This window comes from Equus przewalskii, chromosome 13 (assembly GCF_037783145.1).
Source record: "Equus przewalskii isolate Varuska chromosome 13, EquPr2, whole genome shotgun sequence".
Classification (NCBI taxonomy): domain Eukaryota; kingdom Metazoa; phylum Chordata; class Mammalia; order Perissodactyla; family Equidae; genus Equus; species Equus przewalskii.
In genome coordinates, this window is record NC_091843.1 from 1,661,272 (window position 1) to 1,686,924 (window position 25,653).

At 52.8% G+C, this 25,653-nt stretch overlaps 1 protein-coding gene across 4 annotated transcripts in view; it reads left to right on the plus strand.

The window, feature by feature from the left end:
- TBC1D9B (TBC1 domain family member 9B) overlaps positions 1-25,443 on the plus strand; it is a 41,469-nt gene extending 16,026 nt beyond the window's left edge. The window contains exons 8-22 of one of the 4 annotated variants that reach the window (XM_070570066.1): positions 10,550-10,711; positions 10,993-11,143; positions 11,651-11,865; positions 13,427-13,544; positions 14,341-14,626; positions 15,757-15,886; positions 16,022-16,120; positions 16,886-16,954; positions 17,890-18,130; positions 18,517-18,582; positions 20,257-20,328; positions 20,589-20,639; positions 22,152-22,214; positions 22,777-22,886; positions 24,143-25,443. In XM_070570066.1, the coding sequence (XP_070426167.1) occupies positions 10,550-10,711; positions 10,993-11,143; positions 11,651-11,865; positions 13,427-13,544; positions 14,341-14,626; positions 15,757-15,886; positions 16,022-16,120; positions 16,886-16,954; positions 17,890-18,130; positions 18,517-18,582; positions 20,257-20,328; positions 20,589-20,639; positions 22,152-22,214; positions 22,777-22,886; positions 24,143-24,829 (2,520 nt within the window). In that variant the 3' untranslated portion in view covers positions 24,830-25,443. Of the gene's footprint in view, positions 1-10,549; positions 10,712-10,992; positions 11,144-11,650; positions 11,866-13,426; positions 13,545-14,340; positions 14,627-15,756; positions 15,887-16,021; positions 16,121-16,885; positions 16,955-17,889; positions 18,131-18,516; positions 18,583-20,256; positions 20,329-20,588; positions 20,640-22,151; positions 22,215-22,729; positions 22,887-24,142 lie in introns of all 4 variants that reach the window. The other 3 variants (XM_070570068.1, XM_070570069.1, XM_070570067.1) reach the window with 3 other exon arrangements.
- Positions 25,444-25,653: the final 210 nt, after the last annotated feature.

Below are 25,653 nucleotides of genomic sequence, written 5' to 3' on the forward strand. Positions count from 1 at the left end.
GAGCAGCGGGGTTGCAGGGGAGTCAGGGCCAGGAGAAGAGCTGTGGCAGCCATCAGCATCTGTGCTGCAGCCTGCCCCCTGTGAGGTCTGCTGTGGGCCGTGGGCTAGGCAGGGTCCTACTGGGTGCTGGGTGGAGAGCCTAACCCAGTCCCCATCTCAGGTGGCTGGGCCACACACACATTGCCCCAGGTCACATGCCTCTCCACCCCGCCATGCACCCCAGTCCTGAGCATCACCTGCCTGCCATGAGTCCCATTCACATACAGAGCCTCTGGCTGACCAGCCATCTTCGCTTCGTCCCTTGAGGATGTCTGTGCTCGGAGAGCAGGAGCCGTGCTGTTCAGGCCCATCCGGCTCGGCTTCGTTCAACTGGGGTTTCTCCTGTCTGTTTTTAGTCTGAGGTTCTTATAGGGAAAGACCCCCTTTTTAAAGACTTCAGTGTAATATTATTATACCAACAAACTTAATAATAATTCCTTACTATGAAATACTTGTGCTCACATTTCCCACATGCAGGTGTGCCATTTGAATTGAGGTACACAGAGGTTGTGCAGACATTACTGTTGGTTGATATGTCCCATAAATCCCTTCTATCTACAGACGTCTGCTCCCCTGAGCTCTTTCTCTTTTTCTTGCAGTATTTTGTTGCAGGAATTGGGTCATTTTTGCTGTGAAGGTTCTCACAGTCCAGTTTTTGCTGGTTGCTTCCCCTGGAGGCATGTATCGGCTCCCTTTGTCCCTGTTTCCTGTGAGTTGGTGGTTGAGTAGTGAGATCCACGTCAGATTCAGGTTCAGTTGTTTGTGTTTGGGGGGCAGGTCTTCTTGAGCAGGATTAAGGTGCTGTGTGCTCCCACCAAGGGGTATCCAACCCCTGGTCATCTCGTGTGCTGGTACAGCTTGTGGAGGTGCACTGCCAGATCCAGCAATTCAGTAGGGCTGCAAGGTGATGGCTCCCTAATGCTATCACTCCTTCTGTTTATTAGCCGGAGCCCTTTCCTGCTGAGAAACTGCCCTCCTCACCCGCTCGGCTGCCTGAGGCACAGTTCAGATAGGAAAGGCAGAGTAAATCTTTTGTTCTTTCCTTTTATTCACCAGTTGTTAAAATGATAAGTTGCTTTTCTAGTATCCTCCAAAGGTGACCAATTCATTTTTATGTTTATTTTTCAGTGTAATTATATATGAACTTACAGATTTAAGCAACTTGACATTTTTTGATCCATGACAGTTATTATCCTCAGTCCATCCGTGACCAGAGGGAGCTTGTTCAGCTTGGCACCTGACTCTTTTTGGCACAACCCTGGCCATGTTTGCTCACTTCCTTGCTTCTTGATATGACAAGATGTGTTTGCTGTTGGTCAGTCTGAATTTGTGAAAACACTTCATGCTTAGAAGAGTCCATATAAAAATCCATATATCTGGTTTCTCTGGAAAAAGCAGCAGCCCTGGCATTATGGGCCCTCATTCACACTGGGTAGCATTGGAACCAAGTGGTGGCACGTGCCCTCCAGCTCCCCAGAGCCCCACCTGGTTGGCCCACGAAGGCCTTTAAACTTTCCACCCCTGTAATCAATGCTCAGAAGTTATTCAGTAGATAAGGAGTGGATGGGAAGGAGCCAGGCAGAATCTGTGTGCACTGGAGACGTTAAGAAGGGTTTCTTAGGGGGGCCTGGGCTTGATCTGGGATTTCGAGAAAGAATGAGGTTAGATTGGGTGAAAAGGGACATGAGCAGGACTGTTGAGCTGCCTTTATGAGGCCCAACACCACAAATGACAGGGCTGACAGGCCAGAGTGAGCACTGTGGCCCCTTCCAAGTGCTCTCCATTGGTTCCCCTCACACATTTCTGTTCCCTCCCGTTAGGTCCCAGGTGCTGTTCTAGGCACCAAGATTACAACAGTGAACAGAGTAGACAAAATCCATGCCTCTCAGAGCTTATGTTCTGCTGAGAGAGACAGATAGACAGCATATGAACATCCAGGAGGTCAGGGAGTGGTAAGGGTCATGGATACAAGTAAAGTGGGACAAGGGCTTGGGAGTGCTGGGAAGGAGGGGCTGTCTTCGATCTATTTTGTTTGTGGGCAGCCTCCCTGATCAAGTGGCATTTGAGCAGGAACTTGAAAGAAGTAAAGGACCAAGCCATAACGTATGTGGGGAAAGGGTGTTCGAGATAGAGGGAATAGCAGGTACAGAGGCCTGGAGGCAAGATTGACTGGGTACAGGCTAGTAAGAGAAATGAGACCAGTGTCGGAGGTGAGATGAGAGAGCACGCAGGAAGCCAGATCGTGTGAAGCCTGTAGGCCTTTGTAAGCGCTTAGCTTTGACTCAGAGTGAGATGGGAAGCTGTTCGAGGGTTTTGACCTGAGGAGAGACACAATCTATTTATGTTTTAATCGAATTAGTCTGGCCACCATATTGAGAATCAATTTGAGGCGCAGCTGTCCACTACAGAAGCCACACTTGAGCACCTGAAATGCAGCTGGTCCAAATTGAAATGTGCTACAAGTATAAACTACATGCCAGAACTTGAAGATTCAGTATGAAAAAGAGAATGTAAAACATTTTGATCATTTTTTACATTGATTCCATGTTGAAATAGTGTTTTGGGTATATTGGATCAAATAAAATTTATTATTAAAATTAGTTTTCACCAATTTCTTTCATGTTTTTTAATGTGGCTACTAGAAAATTTTAAATTATGTATCTGGTTCTCATTATATTTCTCTTGGACAGAGCTGGACTTGAGAGTGGCAAGAATAGAAGCAGAGATGAGTTGGAAGGCTGTTGCAGTAGTCAGGACATAGGATGATAGGGTCTTGGTCAAGGGTGGTAGCAATGGTAGCAAGGTTGGTGAGAATTGGTCCAATTCAGGATATGTGTATATATATACATATATTTATATATTTTTATTGTGGTAAAATACACATAACATAAAGTTAACCATTTTTAAGTGTACCATTCAGTGGCATCAAGCACATACACACGGTTGTACAACCATCACCACCATCCATCTCCAGAACTCTTTTCATCTTGGAAAACTGAAACTCTGGACCCATTAAACACAAACTCCCCAGACCACCCTCCCCCAACCCCTGGCACCCACCATTCTCCTTTCTGTCTCTATGAACTTGACTACTCTAGGGACCTCATGTAAGAGGAATCATACCGTATTTGTCCTTTTGTGACTGGCTTGTTTCGCTTAACGTAATATCCTCAGAGTTCATCCATGTTGTAGCATGTATCAGAATTTCTTTCCTTTTTATGGCTGAATGATATTCTGTTGTATATATAGACCACGTTTTGTTTATCCATTCATCCACTGATGGACACTTGGGTTGCTTCTACCTTTTGGCTATTGTGAATAATGCTGCTATGAATGTGTGGGTACAAGCATCTCTTCAAGACTCTACTTTCAGTTCTTTTAGGGATATACCCAGAAGTGGAATTGCTGGGTCAAATGCTAATTCACTTTTTTTTTTTCCGTGAGAAAGATTGGCCCTGAGCTAACATCCACCACCAGCCCTCCTCTTTTTGCTGAGGAAGATTGGCCCTGAGCTAACATCTGTGCCCATCTTCCTCCATTTTGTATGTGGGATGCCTGCTACAGCATGGCTTGATAAGCGGTGCGTAGGTCTGTGCCTGGGATCCAAACTGGCAAACCCTGGGCCACCAAAGCGGAATGTGCAAACTTAACTGCTGCACCACTGGCCCGGCCCCTCAAATGCTAATTCAATGTTTAGTATTTTGAGGAATTGCCGTACCATCTTCCATGTGGCTGCACCATTGTACATGCCTACCAGCAATGCAGAAGGGTTCCAATTTCTCCCCATCCATGCCAACACCTGTTATTTTCTGGTTGGTTTTCTTTACAGTAGCCATTCTAATGGACATTAAGTGATATCTCATTGTAATTTTGATTTGCCTTTCCCCAGTGATTGGTGATGTTGAGCATCTTTCCATGTCTTGTTGGCCATTTGTATATCCGCTTTGTAGAAATGTCTATTCAAGTCCTTTGCCTATTTTTTTAACCAGGTTGCTTGTTTTTGTTGGGGAGTTGTAGAAGTTTTTTATATATTCTGGATATTAACCTCTTATCAGATATATGATTTGTAAGTATTTTCTCCCATTCCTTGAGTCGCCTTCTCATTCTGATGATTTGTATCCTTTGGTGCACATGAGTTTTTAATTTTTATGTAGTGCAATTTATCTGTTTTTCTTTTATTACTTATGCTTTTGATGTCATATCCAAGAAATAATTGCCAATCTAATATCATGAAGCTTTTACACTATGTTTTGTTTTAAGAGTTTTATAGTTTTAGTTCTTACATTTAGGTCTTTGCTCCATTTTGAGTCAATTTTTGTGTATGGTGTGAGGTAAGGGTCCAACTTCATCATTTTGCATATGGATATCCAGTTTTCCCAACACCATGTGTAAAAACCATCCACTCCCCATTGAGTAATCTTGACACCCTTGTCGAAAATTTTTTACCATATATTCAAGTTTTCATTTCTGGGATCTCAGTTCTATTCCCTTGGTCTATATGTCTATCTTTACAGTAATACCACACTGTTTTAACTACTGTAGCTTTACAGTAAATTTTTAAATCAGAAAGTACGAGACTTTGAACTTCATTCTTTTTCCAAGATTGTTTTGGCTGTTCGAGATCCCTTGGATTCCATGTGAATTTTAGGATGTATTTATTTCTGTAAAAAACACTGTTGGGATTTTAATAGGGAATAGCACTGAATCTGTGGATCACTTTGAGTAGTACTGACATTTTAACGATATTAAATCTTCTAATCTATCCATGAACATGGGATGTCCTTCCATTTATTTGGATCTTCTTTAATTTTTTTCAGCAGTGTTTTGTAGTTTTCAGTGTACAACTCTTTCACCTCCATGGTTAAGTTTATTCCTAAGTACTTTATTCTTTTGGGGGCTATTGTAAATGGAACTATTTTCTTAATTTCCTTTTTGGATGTTTCAGTGTTAGTGTATAGGCTACATTTTGAAGGCAGATCTGAGAACTGATGGATTAGATGTAAGAAATGGAAGAAAGAGTGGGGTTTACAAAAAGATGATGCTGTGGTTTTGGCCTGAGCAGCTTAGAGAAAAGAATGACCATTTAACGACAGGGAGAAGATGCAGGAAGAGCAGGTTTGGAAGAATTCCATTTTAGATGTATGAAGTTTGAGGTCAAGAACAGTGAGAACTAAGACCTAACCACTGGAGATGGCAAGGAGGCCCTGGTGGCCTTGACAAGAGTTGTTCCATGGAAAGACAGGAAGAAAAGGCTGATTGGAGTGGCCTTCAACTGGGACAAGGTGGCAGTGGCAGAGTAATTTAAAAATCTTACCAGATTTCCTCATAAAGATGCACAGAGCAACTTCAAGAGTAAAAGAAAAGACCATAGCAACGTTTTCAACAAAACCAGGTGAAAGGCATCTCACAAGCCCCAGCCTGCAAGTCGGTGGGTCAGACCACCAACTGCAGCAACAGTCTGTCCAGACAGAGAATGAGGAGCTGCGCGGAGGGAGTGGAGGGGAGAGGAAGAGGGTCTGACAGACCTAGGAGTTGGGAATTCCAGAATCACCAAAAACACCCGCCACCCCCACCCCGAGATGACTCACTAAACAGAAACCTCAGCAAGTGAATCTGAGAAACAACCAGAGAAACTGCGAGCAGATTTTTCAGGCTCCAGTTTACAGATAAGTGAACAAAACGAAACATGGAAATCCACTAACGGATGAGCAAAGATCAGAGGATGCTACGCCCAAGCACTTGAGGATCTGAAACACCCAACAAAAACTCCCTTCCAAAGGAAAGAGGATCCCTGAGAAAAAAAGAGCTTGGACCAAGCAGGGCAGGAAGCCTGAGCGGTGAAGGGGAGAGAGAGAAGCTTCCGTCACTAGAGGGGATGGACCTCAGGAAGTCCTGGAAGAGGGCTACACAGAGAGACGACAGCAGACAGATCCTCAAACCGTGCAATTGGGAAAGCCACCCTGACCCACATCTATCCCATATGTACAACGTCCTCCTGAAAGTACAGAAAAATTCATGCCATTTACACGTGAGCAACAGAGAAAGTCATCATCACATTCTATAGAAAGGTACTGCAGGGGAAAACACCAGCCAAATAACCTTTCACAGACAATGAAAGCACACCAGAAAACTGTACCCTAATATTTCAAAATGATCTAAAAATAATTAGAAAAATGCTGGAAACTACTAAAGAATGGTATAAATAAGAATTATTAGAAAGGTCAAAAATAAAGTGACTAGTCAACAGAAAAATGTGAAAAGAGAGTTGACAGGTGTCAGGAAAGAAGAAAAAGTACAGAAATATTTCAGAAATGAATGTCATATAAGCAAGAACGCAAGAATAAATGGACCCCACAGAAATCCATTAAGGGATAAGGAAGAGATGGGAGGAAATGGAGTAGAAAGAAATTCCAACAAATAGAGAAAGAGGGAAAAATAGTCAAGAGAAGCGATAAAGAAGCCAGGGGAAGAAGATCTAACTTATGTATAATGTAGTTCCCCAAAAAAAGGAAACTAAAGCTGTGGAATAGCAACTGATAGAAACTAATAGTCAAGAAAACATTTCTGAACACAAAAGAAGATTGAACCTGCATGGTAGAAGGGCATGTTGTACATCTGGGAAAATCAGTACAGAATCAGCAATACTGAGATAGAATCTAGTAAAACTATTGGACTTCAAAGATTAAAAAAATTATTTGGGGCAACCAGTCAAAAAAGACCAAGTCATTAAAGGAATGAAAACCAGAGAGGCATCAGACTTTGATAGCAACGTTTTATACGAAGAGTGACATTTGTAAGATACACAATTTTAAAAAGCTATGACCCAAGAATTTTGTATCCAGCAAACTGCCCTCAGGCGAAGGACCACAGGCAGGCAGGAACACACAGGGATTCCAGGGGTCTGGAATCAGCTTTGGGGAATCTAATAGAGAGCAACCTTCAGACAACCAAGAAACGGTTAGAGCAGCTCTGGCAGAAGGTCAGGGGTGAACACTGAATGTATTTATGGTAGAAATAAGACCAGATCAGGAGGAGAGAGGTGATATGTAGTATGTGACTTTATTTGCTCAGATTACGGAGCTAGAGTACAGTGAAAACGTGGGAGAAAAGGTGTGGGAAGTAGCATGCACTCATTGATCGCGTTATTAACTAAGAGTCAAACTACATCACGCTAACGTACACATTGGCAGGGGAAGGAGAGGGCTGCCTGCTGACTTTAGCGTTGCCATAGTAAGACTCAACAGCTCCTGAACAGAGGCGCCCAGGTGCTAGGTACAGAGATGGTTGTCAGCATACACAGGCACTCTGACAGACCGGAAGAAACTTGAGAGGGGAAAGCATACAGTGGGTTTAGGCAACTCTCTCAAGAAATTTTGTATAAAGGTCACCTGAGAATACCAGCGTCACTTTGGGGCGGGGGGGCGCTGGGAGCATCCCTTTTTACTTGAGGTATAATGTATATACACTGAACGCATGATTCTCAGTGTACAGCTGGATGGACTTTCACAAAGCCGAAGAAAAAGGAGAGTTTATAGGGACAATGACAGCACGGTTCTGTGCTGACAGGAATGAGTCCAGGGGAGGGGCAGGTGCTTGAGGAGGGCCCTGGAGGTGGGAGGAGCGGGCCTGGCATGCACAGCCAAGGTGCGGGCAGGTGGGCAGGTGGGGTGGCCGTGAGCGGTCCTCAGATTGCTCCTGCTTGCTCAGTTACACAGAAATCTTGTTCCGTAGAAGTGAGGAGTGCAGGCGGTCCGGGAGGTTTGCCCTGAACAACTGTGTGTGATGGTTCCCTAGAGGAAGGGGAGAGGGCCTGGCCTGGGGAATGCAGGATTCCCGGGTGGCATGGCCTGCAAGCTTGTGTCACGCCGGGACGGCCCGTCCCTGCACCGTGGGTACTGCTGAGTCTCATTCTTGAGGCAGTCTCCTTTCTGGCACTGAGATTTCTGATTCTCTGAGGTTCTCTGTGGCCTGGAAGTCCATTTGTGTCCATATGCCTTTGGAGAACTTTGGGTGGGAAGCAGAATCTCAGCATGAGGGTGCTGTTGGTCTGGACTGGGGTCGTGCCCTCTGGGTGCCAGCAGTTTGTCATGAAAATGTACTCTAGTGGACCCAAAATCCATTTGTAAAACACCAGCCAGGTGCACAGGGGTGGCCTGTGGGCGTGAACCTAGCAGAGTTCTCTTTATTCCCCCTTTTTATTAAGAACAGTTCTACTGAGGTGAAGTGGACATGCAATGTGCTGTACCTATTGGAGAGTACAGTTTGATGAGTTTAACATGTGTTCCCTGTGAGATCATCACAATCTTGGCAAGGCTTCTCACGTAAGGAGCACAGAGAAGGGGAGTGTTACAGGAATGCGTCCATCGCCGCTGCCCCTGCCCTGGTGGATGGGACCATGGCCAGGGAGATCAGAGCCCACAGGAGAGCGCAAAGGCAGGAAACCCAGCCCAGGCTGCAGCACGCCAAAGGGGGCTCACTAGCCTATGAAGCCGAGAAGTCTGTGCGGCCTGCCACCCCTCTTCGGAGCCAGCCTCTCGCCAACTGGATGTGGCTTTCTGCCAAGAGAGTGTCATTCCCAGGCCATGTATGGTACCAGGATGGTGGCAGCAGCTCCTGCATCCTCTTTGGCTCATCCCAACATTTCCCGTAGAGTCACCACTGCATTTCCTCGCTGGTGACTGGCTGACGCAGCACCCCGGAGCCCCCTGAATTCAGGGTGGGAAATGCTAATTAGCTCGGGCCATCACTCCAGGCCTTCAGAGCCCACAAAGCATTGGACCAGAGCAGATAAAGATGTGCCCCCAGGTGAAAATGGAGAGCTGCTGCTGGTAAAAGGGGAAGTGAGTTCCAGGGAGCCAATGACCAGTGTCCACCCAAGAGCAGTGCTCCTGCCAGTGGGCACTCAGGGAGGGAGCTACGGGGAGAACAGACAGAGTAGGTGCCAGCTCTGGACCCCCTTAACCCCCCAGGCCAAGAGACAAGCTCCCTGCACAGGCTGTTGCCAGTGAGCTCACCTAGAAGTCAGGTGCCTGCAGGCAGAACACAGCCCAGGGGCTATGTGAGCAGAGGGCAGGTGTCAGGTATCACCCACACTGTGCCTGAAGGGGCACAGGTGCTTTCCTGAGGAGCTGGGTTTGCATTCCAGCTCCAGACCTCCTCCCTGGGGGTCAGGTTAGGAACTTACCTGCTGACCTGCTGGCAGGGTGAGGGCTAGGGGCATGGCTCCAGAAAGTCGGAATAAAGATCCTGAAGGTCAGGGCTTCTTTGCAGACCTTTGTCCTGAATGCTCCCTCTTTCCTTCTGCCAGCCCCACATTGTCCTCCTGGGAAGTTCTCACAGCACCCCCGGGGCTCATTTCTCTTGTCCTCTGGCCGTCTGTGCGGTGGAAAGCAGCTCCCCAGGCTCCTACACTGGGGAGGGGCCTACAGCCCTACTAGGCCCTCCTCTAACGCAGCGCCCTGCTTATTAGACCTTTGGGGGAAGCATCCCATAGCAGAGGTGGTCCCCAGGCAGGGACCCCTCCCCACACACCCAGCTCTAGGTCTGTGTCTTTATCTTCACCCTCAAAGCCCTGGCAGCCTTGTTGGAAAACACAGCTGACTGTTGAGGAGAACTCGGTCGTGAGCTGGCACGAGTATCCAGAGCAAAGAGGTGATGTGGCCACTGCAGGCCACACCACACATCAGGCATGTGGGCTGGTCAGAGGAAGATGGACCTCTGGGAGTCTTGCGGGCAGTGACCAGCCCTTGGAGGGTCTAGGAGCCCCTTCTTCTTCAAGGAGCCCTTGCGAGCACAGTGAATGGATAGGCCGAGGGAGAGAAGATTCTTTCCTCACTCAGCATCACTGAGGGTACCCACAGGAGGGGTCACCTCAGTTAGGACTCAGTCAGTCTGGAAAGGGCAGGCTGTCAGATCGAGACGATGCTGGGGGATCTGCCCCGACGTCACCCCGCCTCTGCTCCGCTTTCCCCATGTGGCTCGGTGCTGGGCTCCGTTGGGGGCCCAGTGCTTTTTCCCAACAGTCCCAACCTGAGCCGGTCACCATGGCCAGAGGCCACATGCTCAGACTCTGCACCCCAGAGGCTGGAGCAGAGAAGGTGCCCCAGGGAGCAATGCGCCAGGTGGCCTGCCCGCTGTGAGCTGCCGGCGCTGCCAGCCAGGCTCTGTAGGGGGCGCACGCGTTCAGGAGGGGGCACCCAGGGCGTCTCCTGGGCCCAGTCTCCCTGGGAGAGGGCCTGGCAGGATGGGCCCCAGAACCCTCCTCATGAGAAACTAGCTAGCGTGGGTGGGCATGCTGAAGGGAGGACAGTGTAGCTGTCCAGCTGGCTGGAGAAGAGGTAGGGCTGGGCTGCCACATAGCCTCCTGCTTGGCCAGACTAAGTGTTGCCTTCCCACTGCCATCTGCCCCGTGGGTGGGGGTCCAGCTCTGTGACTGGCATGCACATCAGAGGCCCCATGAGCAGCTCACTCGTTTTGTTCTGTGCTTTCCTGCCCGTGTTGTATTTTCTAGGCATCCCCAGCTCCTGAGGCAGCATCAGAACAGCCTGCCAGCCCGACCTCACCCCTCGGTGGCCATCAGAGCTCCTGTGCGCAGCAGGCGCCCACCACTTCCCAGGGCCTGCTCAAGCTCTTCCAGAGAAGCGGGAGCATGGAGGATCTGGGGGCCAAAGGGGTAAGCCTGGGGGAGGCCGGCCAGCTGTGGCCTCATGCCTTCCTGCCGGTCACCATGGGCTTTGGGTCTCTGCAGGGAGGCCATCCTCCTGATGCCTGAGGGCGGTGCGATGCTCAGCCCAGCCTGGGCTCCTGGCATCTTGCCATGAGCCCTGGGAAATCAGAGATGGCCAGTCAGCACTCGAGATGGAGGCAGCCCTGTCCACCAGGCCTCGGTGGCCCGGGTGCACCGGTGAGGCAGCGGTGCTTGAGCCCACAGATGCCGGTTTGCTTTTCCCCCAGGCCAAGGAGAAGATGAAAGAGGAGTCGTGGAACATTCACTTCTTTGAGTACGGGCGCGGCATGTGCATGTACCGCACGACCAGAACACGGGAGCTGGTGCTGAAGGGCATCCCTGAGAGCCTCCGGGGCGAGCTATGGCTCCTCTTCTCTGGTGAGCTGCCTGGAGGCACAGCCTCCACGGCCTCTGTGTGGGAGCTCGGCTGACTCCTGGGCCTCCTCGGTCAGCCAAGCAGGACCTGCCAGGCCTTTACAGGGCAGAAGTGGGGTTCAGCTGTGAGGGGCCTTGTGTGGGCCCACACCAGGAGGGACAACCTGGGGAGCAGATGCCAAGGGTGGGGTGCCGTCACCAGGTAATGCCTTCCCGCCTGCAGTGGGAGGACACCCCCCTGAGGCCTCCTTTTCTTGGGACAGATTCTGACAACATTTATACTCTTGGCCTCTGGGAAGGTTTCAGGAAGAGGGCATGTCAGCCATTCGAACTTGGGCGGAGCGACCCCTCCCAGGGGCAGTCACGAGGGAACTTTTGTCTCATATCTTATAACTGGCCCCACAGTTCCACTTCTCTGTGGTACATCAGGTCTCCAACCTGTCCTATCATTGCCCCCAAAGTCCCAGGAAAGGAGGAGGAGAGAGGCAACTGCCGGCTGTGTCTCCGCAGGGGCCTGGAATGAGATGGTGACTCACCCCGGCTACTACGCTGAGCTGGTGGAAGAGTCCACCGGGAAGTATAGCCTGGCCACGGAAGAGATCGAGCGAGACCTCCACCGCTCCATGCCTGAGCACCCCGCCTTCCAGAACGAGCTCGGGATCGCCGCACTCCGGCGGGTGCTAACTGCCTACGCTTTCCGAAACCCCACCATCGGCTATTGCCAGGTAAGGGGGCTTAGTGGGGGCCCAGAGGCAGCATCTGCACCAGAGGCTCAGAGGAGCAGGTCCCCGTGAGCCTGAGTGGTGGCCTCACACATCTGCTATCGAGCCTTGTTCCCTGCAGCAGAAGCCTCACCACAGAAAAAGATGTAATTAAGAACAATATTCATTGCTCACCTCATCCCCATGCCATATATTAAGTTGTTTTCTATGTGCTTCTGATCTGGATCCTAGAGGCATTTGATGTTTTTGTGTGTTTGGTATAATGCACGTAACACAAAATTTACCATCTTAACCATTTTTAAGTGTGCAGTTCAGTGGCATTAAGTGTTATGCAGCCATCACCACCATCCGTCTCCAGAACTCTTTTCATCTTGCAAAAGTGAAACACTCGTACCCAGTAAACAACCCCCTTCTCCTTTCTGTCTCTATGAATCTGACTATTCTAGGGACCTCATATGAGTGGAATCGTACAGTTTTTGTCTTTTTGTAGCTGGCTGATTTCATTAGCATAATGTCCTCAAGGTTCATCCACGTTGAAGCCGGTGTCAGGATCTCCTTCCATTTTAAAGCTGAATAATATTCCACTGTGTGGATAGATCACGTTTTGTTATCCATTCATTGGTCAATGGATGCTTGGGTTGCTCCCATCTTTTAGCTACTGTGCAAAATGCTGCTATGAACATGAGTGTGCAAATATCCGTTTGTGTCCCAGCTTTCTGTTCTTTGGGCTTTATACTCAGAAGTGGAATATCTGGATCATATGATAATTCTATATTTAATTTTCAAGGAATTATCATACCATTTTCCACAGGAGCTGCACATTTTACATTCCCACCAGCAATGCACAGTGTCCCAATTTCTCCCCATCCTCACCAGTCTTGTTGTTTTCTGTTTTGTGATGGGAGCCCTCCTGATGGTGTGAGGTGCATCTCGTTGTGGTTTTGATTTGCATTTCTGGCAGCATTTGATTGTCAATCCAGTGGGCGTTTTCCTGGACAGGTTGAATGGCTTTCTCTCTCCCATAGATGGCATCGGATTTCAGAGAAGCAGGCCAGCTCCCCCAAAATCACTTTCTGTAGGACCAGGGTTCTGCATGACATCTTACTAGTGCATGGAAAGCCAAGTGTGCTGGCTTTAAATAATTTTTAAGATAATTTACCACCACTGAAGCTTTTTCTTACAGGCCTTACTGTCAGCTCAGGCTATGGGTGGTCCCTGCAGCCTTGGGGCTGTCACGTGGGTGCAGGGCTCTGCCACACAGTTCGCTTACACGTCCACTGGGCCCCGGGTCGCACCTCCAACACCACAGACACCACTCTGAAGAAGTGCCACGTGCTGATGTCCACCTTTATGGTTTTCCCAGTGCCCACTGGCCTAATTTGAGGGACTTGGCTGACTGTTTTTATCAAATTGATTTTCTGAAAATTGCCTTTTAGCAAATTGCCCAGAGTTGGGTGAGACAACTTGTCATTGCCAGACTTGGCTTGTAGAGTGAGGCCATGCAAGTCCCTTGCAGGAGGGGACAGTTTTACTTGATGTCCCATCGCCATCTCTGTGCCTGCAGGCCATGAACATTGTCACCTCAGTGCTCCTGCTCTATGGCAGCGAGGAGGAGGCCTTCTGGCTGCTGGTGGCCCTCTGCGAACGCATGCTGCCCGACTACTACAACACCAGGGTGGTGGGTGAGTGCCGTGGCCCGGCGGCTCCCCTTGGCCGAGCACGTCCCACACGTGAGCTCTCAGGGGCCTCGCAGCCATGCTGCAGGCTGCACCGTCATGGTTCATTCGACAGATTAGGGAGCTGAGAAATGGTCACACAGCTGGAAAGGAGAGAGCCAGACCCCGACCTGTCGCCTCGCCCAGACTTTGTACAGATCCTCAGGAGCGGCTGCAGCGAGAGTTAGATGTTACGCAGTCGGGTTTCTGAAAGTTGGTTTGGGGCCTAAATTCCCATCCATCTAACTCAAACTTTTTTACTGTAGAAAATTTCAGACATCGCAACTAGCACATATAGTACACCTCCATGTACCTAATACCCAGTTCAGCTGCTATGAACTTGCAGCCTGTGTTAGTAAATAGAAATGGGCTTACAAGTGTATTTAATTACATATGTAAGTCTGTGATTCTAAGATGTCCTTCCCCTCCCGTTTGGTTTTTGGGGTTTACACTCTTGGCGTCCTTTAGAATCACATCTGTTCACAAGCTTCAGGGCAGGACACACAGAACCTGCTGAGGCCACGGTTTACTTCTGACTCTTCTAGGGAGAAGTGAGTGCTTCCCCAAAAGAAAATCCAAAATAATGGAAGAAATCATTGTTTTCACACAATGGTTTGGAAGCTTAGAAAGGAAACTCACAGGGTTCTTTTATTTCTTGTTTTCTCCACCCCACCCCACCCCCTCTAGCCCTCAGTGTAAGTGGAACTGGCCAGGGACCAGGTGGGCTTCCTGCACCATTCAGACTCCTTCACCCTCTCCCTAGGGGCCCTGGTGGACCAGGGCATCTTCGAGGAGCTCACGAGAGACTTCCTGCCGCAGCTCTCGGAGAAGATGCAGGGCCTGGGGGTCATTTCCAGTATCTCACTCTCCTGGTTCCTGACCCTCTTCCTCAGCGTCATGCCCTTCGAGAGTGCTGTGGTCATCGTTGACTGCTTCTTCTATGAGGGCATCAAGGTGATCCTGCAGGTGGCCTTGGCCATCCTAGATGCCAACATGGAGCAGCTGCTGGGCTGCAGCGACGAGGGCGAGGCCATGACCATCCTGGGCAGGTGACCAAGCCAACCTCCGTCCTCCTGCTGGGGAGCTGGCCGGCATTCCCATGAATGCCAGAGCCCCACCCCTCACCAGCCCCAAGCTCTCCTTGGTCAGCACTCAGTGACCATGCCACCAAGCGCCTGGCCACGGCTAGACCCAGGGACACTCTAGGGGGCAGGAGAGAGCCTCCTTTCTGGTGGGAAACAAAACAGTACTGGGAGAAGATAAAATGGGCTGTGGGCCAGAACTTGCTGGGCTGAGGGCCTGGCACGCAGGAGGAAGCTGGAAAAGCAGGGCCTCCAGCCTCTAGCGAAGGCTGGGCATCTGTTCCTTCCACAAAGCAGCCCTGGCCATGCCTTCCCAAGCTCAGCAGCATCACAACCTCCCTGTCACCTAGACAGAGAGCCCAAGGCATCAGAGTCTGCAGCTGGTTTCCATGCCCGTCTCCCACACCACACACATTGGGCCCCTCAGGAGCTGGGGCCTGACTGGGGATGGGGCTGGAGCCAGTGGGTGTGGGGGACCAGCCACTCTCTCCCACCTGAGTGTGAGGCCCAGCCCCAAGAGCCTGGGAGGGCATGAGGTCCTGGCTGGGCGAGGCCAGCCAAAGTCGGGCCCTGTCCCGAGGCTGTATGCCTGGAGAAGCCAGGTTCCCGTGGACACCCTCCCAGCAGGCTTCTCCTGTGCCTTCCTCCTGGGACACTCCTTGGGCCCTGATTCTTCCTGGCCAAAGCAGGGGATTTCCAAATCCCTGGTGACCTGCCAGAGGGAGGGAGCATATTGTCCCTCCTACTGGGACAAACCTTTCTCCTGATGTGGTAGTGTCTGGGCTTAAAAGGGTCACCACCTACAGGACCCCCAGAGGACAGCCTGACTTCCTGAGACTTGGTGCTCACACCTCACAGGAGGCAAGGCCCTCTCTCCCCTGCCTCCAGGGGGGCATCCCAATTTGCCAGGGCACACCTCTTCCCTCGCCTCCCCTTCCAGCAGAGTCAGTGGCCCTTCTGGAGGATGCCCAACCCTCAGCACGCTCACTCATTAATTGGGAGGCTATGCAAATTAGGTCCCTGCATATTGCTTAGCTGTGGGTGAGATATCCCTGTCACCTGTAAGTGGTCTAAACTTCTGTCCTTCCACTTTACAGATACCTGGATAATGTGGTCAATAAGCAGAGTGTTTCTCCCCCTATCCCACACCTCCATGCCCTGCTGACCAGTGGAGATGACCCTCCTGCAGAGGTGGACATCTTTGACCTCCTGAAGGTGTCCTATGAGGTCAGCACTTACCGGAGCTGTTTGGCCAGGCCAGTCCAACCAGGGCCTTTTGGGTGCAGGTGGCCCAGGTGGGTGGCGGCCCTCTGCTCTGTGGTTCCACCTTCTCTCACTGAATCACCTCTCTCTGGCCGGTAGAAATTCAGCAGCCTGAGGGCCAACGACATTGAACAGATGCGGTTTAAACAGAGACTGAAAGTAATCCAGTCCTTGGAGGATACAGCCAAGAGGAGTGTGGTACGCACGGGGCAGAGCTCTCGTGGCCCCAGGTTGCTGGCAGGGGCAGGGCTGGGGGCAATGGCACAGCTGGGCTGCTCCTGCTCCTCAGGGCGGGGTGCAGAGCTCCTCAGTGCTGCCTTGTGTGGGACTGGATCCAGCGGTGTGGGTGCAAATTTGGGGAAGTGGGAAAAGGTCCCAGTCACTCTTTGCTGCTCATGGTTTCGTCATTGGGAAGCTTCTCTGACACCCCAGTGCCTACAGACCAAGCTTGATCTTGCTCTGCACTGAGCCCTCTTGGCCTGTCTTTGCCATCTGATCCCTGACCCTGGCCCCAGGTAGGGACACTCAGCCACACTCTACTTGCCCAGACCACTGTTCCTCTGCCACAAGCCTTTTTCCCCCTTTCTCTGAAGGGAGCATTTCCTAGGAGGTTCTAGAACAGCTTCCAAAGAGCCAGTGCCATGGTCTTTCCAGAGACCCAGACAGCAGTCGCCAAGTGACTGCCCCCACTGGATGTTCAGGACAGAATGGCCCCAGTGCTCACCAGGAAGGAGCTCGGGGAGTGTGAACTAAGTGACAGGATGGGTGACGAGGGGAAGGTGTGTGACCACACCCTCTTTCCTGAACAGACTGCCCTCCTACGCTTGGCAAACTGGCCATACCAAGAGAGTAGTCTGTGCTTTCGCCCTCATCCACATGTGGATTTTCTCAAAGAACGTCTTGTTTTTACCATAGCAGGAACTTGAGAATTCACCAATACATCCTGCTTCTTTTTCCTTCTAGGTCCGAGCTATACCTGGGGACACTGGTTTCTCAATTGAAGAGCTGGAGGACCTTTACATGGTGTTTAAGGTGACACAGCAAGGGCAGGACCAGTACCCAATCCTAGTCCCTTAAATGCATTCTTAGCACAGTGGGCTCCTTCCAGGAAAGAAACAGATTTAAAAGCATCCTCAGATGCAGTTATGACAAACCTCACTTGGTAGGCTGTAATCCTTCTTGGAGTTTAGGCAGGACACTCTTTTAAGTAGCAGAAAATCCACTCAAGTCAACTTACACAGAAGAGGAAATGCAGTGGCTCAGGTAACCCCCAAAATTCTAGGAATGTACAGCTTCAGGCATGGCTGGATCCAGGTGCTTAAATGTGCTGTCAAGCTCCCCCACCTCAGATGTCCCTCTGGACTGCTCTTCCTGCAGAAAGGCAGGACTGTCATCAGCAGCTCCAGGGTTATCCTGTCCTTTCAGTAACCCAATGGAAAGAGAATTTTTCTTTCCAATGGTTTTAGCAAAAAGCAAAGGGTTAATTATTGGACTGACTCGAGTTAGGTGCTGTGGCTACAGGATGGTGTTTGCTGCTGGGCCATGCACCCGCTCCATGGCCTAAGGGTGGGATAGGAGGGCCTCTCCAAGAAAATTTCAGGTGCTATTAACAGAAGAAAGGGGAAAAGAGTTTTGAAGAGCAGGCATAAACAGCAAAGCCCACGCTGTCTTTCTGCCCTTTGGTTGGTTCCCATCTCCCCTCCAGCTATCTCTGGCTCAGCCCCAAGCTGGTTGCCATGCTGTGGCCAGCAGCAGCAGTGTTCTGTCCCCACTCCACGTCTGTAAAAGACAGCCTGATGCTACCGATGGGAGGAGTTCCGTGAGGTGCTGTGTCTGGCCCAGTGTTCAGCACCCCGGGCTCTGCAGACCTGAACGGAGGAGGAGGGTAGACACACCGACCGCCTGGCGATCCTAACCAGCTAGGGGCCTGGAGGCCGGGCCATCTCACCAGGCTGCACCCCCTGCAGGCCAAGCACCTGGCGAGCCAGTACTGGGGCAGTGGACACCCCGCAGCTGTGCGTCGGGACCCCAGCCTTCCCTACCTGGAGCAGTACCGCATCGACGCCAGCCACTTCCGGGAACTGTTTGCCAGCCTGGCACCCTGGGCCTGCGGCTCCCACACACCTGTGCTGGCAGGGCGCATGTTCCGACTCCTGGACAAGAACAAGGATTCGCTGATCAACTTCAAGGAGTTTGTGACAGGGATGAGTGAGTGGCTCCAGAGCCCATCTGTCCCTCGCCCTTTTTGAATAAGCCTCCCAATGCCAGCCCTGGCCAGTCTTCCCGCTGCAGCAAGCAGAGGGCAGCCCAGAGCCCTTGGCCCTTGATAAGGGAAGGGAGGTTTTCTCACTGGGGACACGTGGGGCTCCAGTGGGGGCCCTTCCCTCCACCAGGGTCTGCAGGCTCCAGAGAAGGGCGAAGCTCAGGGGAAAGCAGGAGGCCCAGGGCTTGCTCCTGGGTCCTCTCTGGAGGGAGTCAGGCTGTGGGGAATGTTCCCCCGGATCCCACTGGAGGGGAGGGGTTGGGAGGTGGGCCAGCCCCAGGCTTTGGCACCCTCGTGCCAGCGCGCCCTCCTCTCTGGCCTTCCTCTGCAGGTGGGATGTACCACGGGGACCTGATGGAGAAGCTCAAGATGCTCTACAAGCTGCACCTGCCCCCAGGTGAGCACCCCCCCCCCCCCCGCCCCCGCCTGTCCACAACTGGGGCTAGAGCATCCGAAGGCTTGGGCACAGGCCTCTGTGGGGCTGCTGGGCCTCAAAGCAGCTGGGAGCAGATGGGACCAGGCATCGTGGAGGCTTCCCCATCCTAACAGAGGAGGAGGCTGGAATGCTGAGGCCCAGCCCCAGCCCCAGCCCCAGTCTTGGTCTGAGAGCAAGGCCATGATCTGGGAGGGGACATGCAGGAGCATCCCAGAATGGACTCAGCCCACAGGCAAGGATCCAAGACCATAGGCAGCTGGACTGAAAAACCACAAGGGGGTGAGGGGGTCGCATGAGTGGAGATTCAAGTTTGAAACTGAGAACCTTTGTGTTGAGTAGTTTGTCCTTAGGTTTCTCAAAGTTCCTGTTATCCCCGGAGGATCAGACTGGAGGGGTGGCCTGGGGAGCCCTGTCTCAGGGCCGTGCACAGGGGCCTCATCTCTGAGTGGGGCCCTGGCCTCCTGGAGACGTTGACAGGCAGTGTGGTGGGCGGCTGGTCAGAAAGCAGGCTGGATCCTGCCGTCCCTGGACTCCTCCTGCATGGGCCCAGCTCACCTAGCTCAGCAAGGGTACCTGCACAGAGTCCTCCCAGATGGAGTCATCCCTGTTTTCACAGGATGAAACCGAGACTCAGGCAGGGGAGCCTCTGGGCCTGGTGCTTTCCTCTGGGTGGAGCTGCCCTGGTCCCTGGTCTTGTTCACGGCTGCCCTAGAGGCAGCCCGAGCGATCTGTAGAATACTGGTGCTGAGCTCAGCCTGCATTGACCTGGGCCCAGATGTGCGGTTTTAAAGCTCACCAGGGATTGTTCTGTGCAGCCAGAGCTAGAAAGCCCTGCTTTTGACACAGGTGTTCTCACCTATGGCTGGTTTTTCCCTGTAATGTGACAAGGAACAGTGGCCCCAGGGACACCTCCAGGGAAGGTTGGTACTGGCCACATCTGACTCTGCTGAGGGAGAGGCCTGGGCTGGGCAGACCCCACTGGGACAGGATCCCATGGATGAGGGCACACAGGGCCACCCGGGCTGCTCCCAAGCCACGTCTGCCTGCCCTGCTCCATCCAGGTCTCTGGTGGACCACAGCCCATAGCCCGTCCCCTGCCCCCCATGCCACACATCGTTAAACCCCTCTCACTGCATCACCCTCTATACCACGGGGAGAATAAGCCCACACACAGAACCACGTGCATCCAAGACCCTGGGGACCACTTCATCACAAAGATTGTAACAGGCCAGTGTGTACCGACATGGAACGGTGCCCAGGATACATAAAGTGAAAGGAGCAAATCACCTGTGATGGTTGGTCCTGCACATGTGCCTGCAGGAGCATGAAACATCCCCTGAGGAGCCTCTGGGCCTCATCGTCATCGGAGTGCAGGATGTTCACTAGACTCCCAACCACACTGGCTGGATTTTTACCTGGACTGTGTATTACGTTTTCAAACACAATGTAAAAGTCAAGAAGGTAACAATAACCAGGCTTGATCATCAACACTGTGACCACACACTGTGCCGGTGGGCAGGAGCGGCGGGGCGCACCTCGGGGGAAGCTCGGCCTCGGCCAGGACTCGGGCGGTTTGCTTGGGTGAGAATCACGTTGTTCTCTCCTGCCCTCACTCTCCTTTCTCTCTGAGTACAGCTCTGAGCCCAGAGGAGGCCGAGTCAGCCCTGGAAGCGACCCATTATTTCACGGAGGACAGCTCCTCAGAAGGTGAGCACTGCTGGGACACCAGCGTGAAGTTTTGCTGTGGGGCCCATGCAGGTGGCCTGCAGCCCTGCAGTGGGCTCAAGTGTGGTGGGCTCGGGAGCGTGCTGCCTCGGCAGCTCTGGGATGAGGAAAAGGAGAAGCTGCCTCCCTCTCCAGGCCGGGTCCCCTGGGGTGTTCTCATTCCTTGTCTCTTATCTCTTCCTTCCTGGATCCTGGCTGCTGCTTCTCTCTGTCCTCCACTCCTTCTCCGCTGTCCCTTCCAGCATCTCCTCTGGCCTCAGATCTGGATCTTTTCCTGCCCTGGGAGGCTCAAGGTCAGTCCCTGTGGGGCAGGATGCCCCTTTGCACTGGGTGTGCCCAGAGCCTTGGGCTCCATTTTCCTAACACTCCCCTGCATGGTCAGGTGGCCTGGGAGCTCTGGGCCCCAGGGCAGCCTCCTGCATGGGTAAGTCCTGAAGAGGACCCAGACCCATCGGCTCCTCATGGACTGGGGAGGAAAGGGGTGCATCTGTGCCTGTCATGGAGGTGGCACACGAGGCCATGCAGCACAAAGGACATTGTGCAGACACCAGGATGTCAGCTCCGTGGTTATATGCAAAAAGTATTCTGTTGTCACATTGATAGGAGGAAACACAAACACTCTCATTGAACGGTGTGAGGCTAACAGCAGACCAGTGGAGGCGGAGGAGTGTGGAGGTGCTTTCCTTGGAAAACATTGTCAGGTTCTACACAACTTTGCTGTTAAGGAAAAATACATGTGTTGAGTGTCTGTTAGAACTCATCCCTGTGCTACGTTCTGGGCCTGGAACTCGACAGTCAAGGTGGTGGTGCATAATGCACTTAGAAAACTGACCGTAACTCCACTCTGTAATTTCTTGTGGGGGATAATGTACACCAAGGATAGTACACACCCAAAAGGGAAATTAAGAACTGTGTCTATCAAGATCCCCAAGGCAGTCCTGTTGACAGTGCCAGAGGCATGCAGGACTCGACTCTGAAGCTTGAGGACCTTGATCTCAGGTGCAGAAACTGAAGAAGCTGATGCACCTCTGTCATACACAGAACCTGGGCAAAGCAAGGGTGCATTAGGCTTGTCACAGGCATTTCTGGGAGGGGCCAGGGACCAGGGATGCAGAGTCCTGTCCTCAGACCCCCTGTGGCCCCCAGCAGCGGGTCTCCATTCCACCTTGAAAAGCCTGAGCTCAGAGAGGTGCACCTGTCCCTGCCACCACCCAGCATGAAGGGCCGTTCAGATCCAGGATGCTGCCGCCCCACCAAGGGGTCCTCACCAGCCACGCTGCCTTAGGGAACAGGTCCAGGGGAGCTGGGCAGCCTGCTCTCCCCAAGTTCATGGTCTTTGTAGGGAGCACGGTGTGTGCCAACTCCAGCAAATGTGTCACTTTAACACATACAGTGCTGAGCACAGGACTCATGTGCATACAGTTCCTCGTCAGCTGGTGAGGCGGTTACAGGTGGAATTGGTAATGAAAACTCCCCTGAGTTTGACCTTTTTCAGCAGAAACCATAGAAATCATTAGTTCTCAGACTTTCTGTCCATACCACGCATCATTGTTCACTGAACGCTGTGTGGTGAGATTGTCTTCCTTGGAGAGGGAGGCAGTGAGGGCTCCGTGGCTCTTTGGTCTCCCATGGCAGGTGAAGAGCTGGGCAGGTCCTGCTGCAGTGCCGTTGGGGCAGCAGACAGAACAGCCCGCAGGCCCAGCCCCTGGGGGAGGGCACGGACGAGACCGCTCACAGTCCTCAGTGGTTTGGAGTTACCACAGAAGAATGTTCTCCTTGTTCTTTTAATTTTTCCGGTTGTCCAGAAGCACTACAGCAGGAACAGCCAGAGGGAGCTGGAAGTGAGGAAGTCGGAGACAAAAGAGAAGGTATATACAGGCTGATCTCTGTGGGTGCTGGTAGAGACCCCAGCGTGTGTGGGATCTGGGCACCCCATCACTGCAGGAGAGCCCCCCACCCCAGGGGAGATGGCAAACTCATGCCAGACAGCCTGGCTGTCCCTGGGGAAAGGGCGCTGCTGAGAAATGAGTGCCTGGCCTATCAGCTGCCCTGCTCTCGACAGCCCCAGACCTGAAGCTCTTGTGGCCATGAGCACCCCCAAGTGTCAGCACCTCTCCCCAGGCTGCCAGCTTTCTGCCAGGACTCCTCTAGGTGCCCAGCCAGCCTCTCCTCTTGTGCTGTCCCCTCTCTAGCCCCACGTGGTCCTGTCACCATCGGGGGGCAGACAGATTTGGGCCCTCCTCATCAGCCTAGGTCAGACCTATTTCAGCGTGACTCGGGGGAGACTGTGGTGTTCGGAGGGCTTCTTTCCATCACCACCTCCCCAGATGCTGAGGAGCTCTGTGCTGGAGAACCCCCATCAGACCCCTGCCCCCACCCCCAGCCCTCTCAGTCAGCAGATGGAGATTCATCTTCTCTTCTGACTCGCAGAGGAGAAGGGCGCCAGCCCTCCTGACTGTCGGCACTACCTGCGGATGTGGGCCAAGGAGAAGGAGGTTCAGAAGGAGACCTCGATTAAGGATCTTCCCAAGATGAACCAGGTAGGCCGAATCAGAGCCCACAACAGGCATTTCTGGAGAATTCTGACCAAGGCAGGGCCTTCCCTCCCCCACTCCGCACCCTCCCTCCTAGCACCTCCTGCAGGGTGGGAATTCTGCCTGCCTCGAGAGCCTGCTGGTCAGAGGGCAGTCAGGGATGAGTGTACAAAGACAGGAGGCCAGGTGCTCTGGGGCCTTGTCCTGGTGGTGCTTCATGGTGACAACTTGCTCACAGTCAGTCAGCATCCATGAAGCAAAGAAGCACTGGGGTAGATCAGCCTCTGACAGACGGGCTCGCACCACCTCTTCCTGGACAGCATCAGGCACACCACCCCAACCCTGCCCTGCACGGGCGCTGTGCACACAGAGGCCCACCCAGCCTGCGGCCGCCTTCCTTAGCTGCTCTCCAGGCCGGGAGCCTGGCGTCCTGCCAAGGTCTCACAGTTAGGACCGCAGATATCTCACCAGGTGGTTCCTGAGCTGCAGCCTGACCATGGCCCTGCTCTGCCCAAAGGGCACCAGCAGCCTGGGCACTCTCTTACCCACAGGCCTGAAGAACTGGGTGCTCCAGGAAGTGAGGCTCCATCCCATTCTCAGGCCAGGAGGCCTGACTGTATGGTTTCAGGACCTGGAATCTGACCTCCCCACAGCCCTCAGCTGACCCAGGCTGCACTTGTTATCACCCTCTCGAGAGTTTTGTAGGGGCCAGCCTGGTGGCGCAGCAGTTAAGTGCGCACATTCCACTTCGGTGGCCTGGGCTTTGCTGGTTTGGATCCAGGGTGCGGACATGGCACTGTGTGGTAAGCCATGCTGTGGTAGGCATCCCACATATAAAGTAGAGGAAGATGGGCTTGGATGTTAGCTCAGGGCCAGTCTTCCTCAGCAAAAAGAGGAGGATTGGCAGCAGATGTTAGCTCAGGGCCAATCTTCCCCCCAAAAAAAAAAAAAGGAAAAGAAAACAATGGACATAGAGACAAGGAGAGATCCCAAACCATTCTCTCTGGGCTGAAAGAAAGGCAGCTGGAAAAGAAAATTCTTTGAAGGGCTGTGTGACATTGGTCAAGTCACTTTCCCTCTCTGAGCCTCAGTGTCCCAATCTGTGAAATGGGCATGACAAGGCACAGCTGTGTGGAGACAACTAATAAGACAACACCCTACACCAGTTAGAATGGGCAGCTTTGTCAGTCTGGCTAATCCAAGGGCAGTCTGACCCATCTTTTACCATCTCCCTGCCCTTTTTCTGTTTTTCCCCTTAAAAGGAACAGTTCATTGAGCTGTGCAAGACGCTTTACAACATGTTCAGTGAGGACCCCATGGAGCAGGACTTGTACCACGCCATCGCCACGGTGGCCAGTCTGCTGCTCCGCATTGGCGAGGTGGGGAAGAAGTTTTCACTGCAGCCAGGCCGGAAGCCCAGGGACCGTGCCCCTGAGGAGGATGAGCCGCCAGCCTCTGACCCACCTCAGGACCCGGCCCAGGAGCTTCAGCCACCAGCTGCAGGCGACCCCCAGGCCAGCGCGGGCGGAGACACCCACCTTGGGAAAGCACTGCAGGAGAGCCAAGTGGTGGGCGAGGGGGGCAGCGGTGAGGGGCGGGGCTCCCCCCCCCAGCTTCTGTCCGACGATGAAACCAAAGACGACATGTCCATGTCCTCCTACTCGGTGGTCAGCGCTGGCTCCCTGCAGTGTGAGGACCTGGCTGACGACACGGTGCTGGTGGGTGGGGAGGCCCGCAGCCCTGCGGCCACCACCCGCTGCGGGGGCGCTGTCGACACCGACTGGTGCATCTCCTTCGAGCAGATCCTGGCCTCCATCCTGACAGAGTCTGTGCTGGTGAACTTCTTTGAGAAGAGGGTAGACATTGGACTCAAGATCAAGGACCAAAAGAAGGTGGAGAGGCAGTTTAGCACCTCCAGTGACCACGAGCAGCCGGGGGTTTCAGGCTGACAGCTCTGCCAGCTGGGGCTGGCCTCTCCTCCCTCCCGCCCCTCCAGCTCTGTTTTCTCCTTAAGGACGCAGCCCTCTTGCTCTCCCCAGAAGCAGTGAGTTGTAAACGGAAGGAAGGCTGAACAGCCACAGTTGGGGCCCAGGCAGGGTCTCCCCGCCCCTCTCCTCCTGCCTGCCTGGTGGGCCCTGCCTTGGGCCCTGCGTGGTGACAGACAGAGGCTCTCAGATCGGCCCGCACTGTGACCAGGCCACACTGCATCCTCTACCCATGGGCGCACTCCTGCCACTGCATGCTCCGGGGGCTTTCCTGCAACTTGGCGCCAGGTAGGGGGGTCACATGCTTGTTGGGCACCAAAGTGGTAGGACCTTCAAGGTGCTCTCCAGGAGCCCCTGAGCCTGAGCTCCTGGCTGGGGGACACGGGCAGGAAGCGTCCACTGCACTGGAGTGGGTGCCACGCAGGCATTACTCTAAATGCTCTTTCAGCTCATCATCCTCACCATTAACTTTAAAAGCACATCCCTCAGGTCCCCATGTATTTCCTTGTATTCATTTCAGTTGGCTAAAAATCACACTGTGCTCAATGCCTTAATAAAATCCCTGAAAGAACTAAAAACCACACTGTGTACAGAGCCGTACTGTGGCCTCTGCTTGGGGCTCCTGGCTTCTTCCTGGGCAGCTGTGGGCCCAGGCTGTGTTCCAGAGGTTCCAGGCACTTAGACCCCCACAGGGGGTGGGAGTTCAAGGCCCCCAGGGAGAACGGGGACATGGGAGATGCTGATGCAGGCTGAGCAGGGCCTGTGCTGACTGTGCCTTCAGGAAGCCC